The following is a 5884-nucleotide window of genomic DNA, read 5'->3' as shown; positions in this document are numbered from 1 at the left end:
TTGAAAAATTGCATTCAAATGAAGCTCAATTAAAATCGATTAATTCTTGTTCTTCAATAATTAGCCAAAATTGGAATTATTGTTGTCAACTATGTGGATATCAAATCTTGTTAAACAATTCAGCAAAAAAAAGTAGAGAGCAATTACTTTCATCATCATCATTTATTCAAGGTAATAATATGGAGAACTGTTATGGTGATATAAATCAAATAACAACAGGAGGGGTTGGAATAGGACATTCAAAAATACCATATTTATTAAAATGTCAAATATGTAATGTCATAATATGTTCAATATGTAACAATATGTATCAATATGGTTTGGTTTATGGCAGTAATAATAATAATAATAATTCATTAATAAATGATGGTATGAATTCAAATTTGGTGGATGAGAATAATTTTCAGTGTCTTGCATTAATTACAATGAAATGCCAAAGATGTATAGATTTTGAGCAAAAGAATTTTGAGAATGTGATAATAGATAGTTGTTGTTGTTTATGTACAAGATTTGATGGTATTTTATTACCTTTAAGAAAAGGATATCAGATAGATTTTTCTGGAATAAAGACAAGAAAGACGCTTTTGGTTGATGGAAGTATTCCATTAGATGATCAATTAAGGTTAACTTGTGATATATGGATACATCCAATTTGTTTGGAATGGCTTATAATGGCAAGAGTTCAAGTATTTAGTTTGAATAATGTTATATTAATTGATAAGAAGCATTTTGGTAATATATGCAAATATTGTGGATTTTCAAATGGAGCAACAATAGGTTGTGCATTAAGTACTTGTGATACATATTTTCATGTATCTTGTGGGAAATCTATCGGATGTAAATTTGATTCTAGTAGAGTCAAATCAAAACAGAATGATCATTATTACAGTTTATTAAATAGTGGTGGGTCATCAATGAATATGAATTCTTCTGGTTTTTTAATAGGTGGTGGTGTTGGTATTAATAGTAGTAGTGGTGGTGGCGGAGTATATAGAAGGGCATGGTGTATAAGTCATAATCAGTGTAATAATAATAATAATTCAATTATAATAAATTCAGGTATTAACAAATCCGGAGGAAATAGTAGCAATCAGAATAGTAATATTAATGATAATAACAATATTGATAATAATAATAACAATAGTAATAATAATTCAAGTAATTATGGTTCAAGTTTGATATCAACAATGGGATCAATTTCTTCAAGTTCACAAGATTTGACACAGCTTAGAACTTTATATAGTAATATAATTAGGAATAATAATGAAGTACTTGATAAAGAAGGGCAAGGATTGGATATTAATAGAAGTATTAATGTGAGTTATGCACTAAATCAGAATTTGGAAACAAATTTAAAGATGAGTTTATTAAGTTATTATGGGTTTGGTTTTATCAATTGATCAAAAAAGTAAGTCAACTTTTGGATAAAATTTTCAAAGAAATCGATAGTAATAATAATATTGATAATAATTCGAATGGATTTCAAATGAAAGGCAATAATGCAATAATAGACTCAAGAAATCCTTTATTTTCTATTAAGATTGAGTTTAATCAACAAACGCAATCTTCTTCTTCTTCAACAACAACAACAATAGCAACTTCATCATCCTCTTCTCCATCATCATCATCATCATCATCATCATCATCTTCATCATCTTCATCTTCATCTTCATCTTCTTCTGCTACTACATCAGATCACGATATTTCTTATATTAATAAATGGGAAGATCTTATACAGATACTTGTTTATGAGGTTGTTTCAAGATTTGTTTATGGAATTGGAATTCCAAAGCAAAAAATTATAAACTTTTCAAAAACACAAAGAAGGAGAAATGCAGCTTTTAATATTCAAAAAAATCTCCAATCATCTTTTGGTTTTGTAGAAGGGATGGGAATTCCACCAAGTGTTTCAAGAACTGGTACTAGTAAAGGAATGTCAACTTTTACAACAACTACAGCGGTGAAAACTACTATCGGAACTACTGGAGTTACTGTTTCTTCTTCTACTTCAACTGCTAATGCTAATGCCAATACTAATGCTAATGTTACTGTTAGTGCTAATGCTAAAACTTCTAATACTTCTTCAGCAGGAAAAACTTCTAAAATGGGAATAACTTCGTCTTCAGAAACTGAATCATTTACAGAAACCAATATTACAAAGGTTATAAATGTAGAAACTGATGTAATAACAACTAAAGGTGCGGTTGAATTGTCTTTAGAGGGGACTAATGAAATGGTAATAAGTGATGATATTGGCGTTTTGGAAACTTCAAATAATAATAGTATTCAGAATACATGTCCAGCATGCGATAAGATTTACAAGAGAGATTGGCAACAAGTTTGTTTGGATTGGATATATTGTGATTTATGTAATAATTGGTATCACTGGTATTGTTTGGGATTACATAAGGATAATATTCCAAGTGAGAATGAACCATTTCACTGTTTATATTGTTTGGAGCGTAAACATAAAGGTAAAAGGGGTCGTAAAAGGAAGAATCTCAGAATGGATGATTTTAATAATAATTATAGTGTTAATAATGGTAAAGGGATGACCACATCTACAGTTTTGGCTACAGGAAGTGATAATATTATTGACATTACTCAAGAAGATGGTCATTTTAACATACAAGAAGCCAATGTTTTTTCATTATCATCATCTTCTTCTTCCTCATCGTCATCATCATCCTCATCCTCATCATCTTCAAATCAAGGAGATGTGATGACACAATCAGCAATCACAATGGTGGCAAAAGAAGCAGAAGTTTCTGGAAATTTGAACCAAGGAGATCAACAAGCAGTAAAACTTGGTTCATTATCGTCAACATCATCATCATCATCTTCTTCTTCTTCCTCCTCCTCCTCTTCCTTCTCACAATCATCACAATCTTCTTCTTATTCTTCTCTATCATCTTTATTATCTCAGGATTTATCGCAATTTTCTTCAAATTCATATAATTCCTCTCCAATAAGAAAGTGGGTAAAAAAGAAGCGAGTCAATTATTCTATGAAGAATAGTAGTAAAAGTAATAATAATAATAATAATAATACAAATAATAATAAAGGAGGAGATCAAAAAGTAGCATTAAAGAAAAAGAATAGCAATAATAGTAAAAAGAATAAGAAGAAAAAGAACAAAAGAAGTTTTTGAGGATTAGAGAAGATATTATTGGAAAAAATGAAAAGAAAAAGAAGAGAAAGAGAAAAAGGTAACGAGAAAATTCCAAATTACTGGCAAAAATGAAAAACAAAGCCCAAATATTTCATGGAAAAGAAGAAAGAGAAAGTTAAGAGTTTTATTATTACTATTACTTAATATTACAGATATTAATAATAAAATTTTATATTATTGAAGAATAATATGTTAATATTAATTACCTCCTTACTAAACAGTCTTCAGCAATTGTGATCTTTTCTTTAAGTCTTTGAGCTTCACTTTCAATGGATTGAAGAGTGAGTTGGTGCATATTAAGGATCTTAACAATTTCATTAAGTGGTGAAGGATAAATTCTTTCATGTAAGTTATTAAGTTGAGACATTAAAGTTTCAACTTGAGATTCAATATCTTGAAGTTCAGAACTTAAAGCATTAGCCCTTGCAGCTGAGATTCTCATGTTTTGATTAGGTTTATCATGACTACCAGAAAAGCTTCCTCCAGTTGTTCCAATTCTTGGCATATTATTTGTATTACTATTATTAATGTTATTACTATTATTATTATTATTATTGTTATTACTATTGTTGTTGTTATTATTATTATTAGAAAAAGAATTAATAGATGATGATCCTTCCAGTTTTTTTGAAAAGGATTCTTCAATAATCTTTAAAGTATTAGAGAGACTATTTTGTTGTTGAGCAATTTGATCAATTCTATTATCCATATTTTCTTGTCTCATCCTAATTTCTTGTTGATCTGCTCTAATGGAATAAAGTTTTGTAGTATATGTAATAATTGCTTTATCTACTTCTAGTACATCTGATGATGCTTTATTAAATAGTTTAACTTGTTTTGCAAGTCTACTTTCCCAAGATTTTATTACATCCTCAACTCTTTCATGTTGATGAGATATTGTTGTTTCAAGACTTGGAGATGGAGATGGAGATGGAGATGTAGATGAATTAGAAATTGATAGATTTGGTGTAGTAGATGATGATGATAATGTAGTTCCTCCTAATAATGAGAGACTTGTATTATTATTTTCAGGCTTAGAAGATGATCCAAACAAACTTGTTGTTGTTGAAGTTGATAAATTAGTATTCCCTAATAGACCTCCAGTAATTGCTGATGATGATGTAGAAGAAGATAATGTTGGAGAAGTGGAAAAATTATTAGTACTTGTACTTGGAGCAGTTGCTGAACTTGTACCAAATAATGAACTTGTTGTTGTTGTTGCTGGTACTGTTGTTGCCGGTGTTGTTGATGTTGATGCTGGTGTTGTTGTTGCTCCAAATAATGAAGATGAAGTGGAAGCAGAAGTGGAGAAATTACCAAACAAATTACTATTAGTATTAGCATTAGCTAATGAAGGAGATGTTGATAAAGAAGTTAAAGAAGTAGTAACACCACTAGTTAAATTAGTACTTGCTAGAGAAGATGATGAAGTTCCAAATAATGAAGATCCTCCACTCAATGTATTGCTGTTACCTAAAATAGACTCAGAACCAGTAGTTGAAGATAAAGATGGATTAGAAGATGCCATAGTGGAACCAAAACTAAATAAGGAACTGGATGCTCCTGTTGTTCCAGTTAGTCCTGTTGTTCCAGTTATTCCTGTTGTTCCAGTTAGTCCTGTTGTTCCAGTTATTCCTGTTGTTCCAGTTATTCCTGTTGTTCCAGTTAATCCTGTTGTTCCAGTTAATCCTGTTGCACCAGTTAATCCTGATCCTCCAAAAATACTAGCTGTACTGTTTGTAGATCCAAGTCCTGAAGAACTAAGTCCTGAAGATCCAGATCCAAGTCCCAAACCTAATCCAAGTCCTGAGTTATTGGATGGATTTGAAGTTGAAGAATTTGTTGAACCAAATGAAAAGCTTGTATTATTACCAGTAGCATTAGATGAACTTCCAAATAATCCTCCTCCTCCTAAAGTACTTGTTGTTCCTGTCAATCCTCCAGTTCCAGATGAACCAAATAAAGAGGAGGTACCAGAAGAAGTAGTATTTAATCCAGAATTACTTCCAGAAATTCCAAAAAGATTGTTAGTGGATTGAGAATTTGTATTAATACCATTATTATTATTAACATTTGTTGTTGTTGTTGTTGCTGCTGCTGTTGATGATGATGGTACTCCTAAAGATGAAGTTCCTGATCCAAATAAACCTCCTGATGATAATGATGATCCAATTCCAATTGTACTATTAGAATTTGAGTTGTTTTGATTTTGTGATCCAAAAAGTCCCAAACCTCCACTAGATGAAGATGTAAGAGTTGAATTACCTCCAAAAAGAGAATTAGAATTGGTATTTCCAATTCCTGTTGAAGATGAGATAGAATTATTAATATTACTACCAAATGGAGAAGAAGTATTTAAATTATTATTAGTATTACCAATATTACTACTAGTAGAACCAAATAATCCCAAACCAGTATTGTTGTTATTACTACCAATACCACCAGTAGAACTTCCACCAATTCCACCAATAGGATTTTGTTGAGATGAATTGGATCCAAATCCAAACAATCCTCCTCCTTCTAAAGTATTTGTTGTTCCTGTTCCTGTTCCTACTCCTGTTCCTGTTGTATTAGATCCAAAAGTAAATCCTGTATTTGTTACATTATTTGTATTATTTCCAGAATTTCCTAAATTCCCAAATAAACCTCCTGAATTATTTCCAAATCCTGTTGTTCCTGTTCCTGATCCACTCAAATTACCAAAAAGTCCTG

General features: G+C 30.6%; 2 protein-coding genes across 2 annotated transcripts; one reads left to right on the top strand and one right to left on the bottom strand.

The window, feature by feature from the left end:
- The first annotated feature begins 1486 nt into the window (after nt 1-1486).
- On the top strand, nt 1487-3151 carry Chro.20378 (hypothetical protein). The annotated part of the gene is made up of 1 exon (XM_660565.1): nt 1487-3151. One exon carries the CDS (start codon nt 1487-1489, stop codon nt 3149-3151), a length of 1665 nt encoding a protein of 554 aa, XP_665657.1.
- A 223-nt stretch (nt 3152-3374) lies between these two features.
- Nucleotides 3375-4700, bottom strand: Chro.20379 (hypothetical protein). The annotated part of the gene is made up of 1 exon (XM_660564.1): nt 3375-4700. One exon carries the CDS (start codon nt 4698-4700, stop codon nt 3375-3377), a length of 1326 nt encoding a protein of 441 aa, XP_665656.1.
- Between the last annotated feature and the right edge of the window lie 1184 nt (nt 4701-5884).

This window comes from Cryptosporidium hominis, assembly GCF_000006425.1.
Source record: "Cryptosporidium hominis TU502 chromosome 2 CHRO012095, whole genome shotgun sequence".
Lineage (NCBI taxonomy): Eukaryota > Apicomplexa > Conoidasida > Eucoccidiorida > Cryptosporidiidae > Cryptosporidium > Cryptosporidium hominis.
Note: the sequence above shows the minus strand (reverse complement) of the source record. Positions and strands in the feature narration are given on the sequence as shown.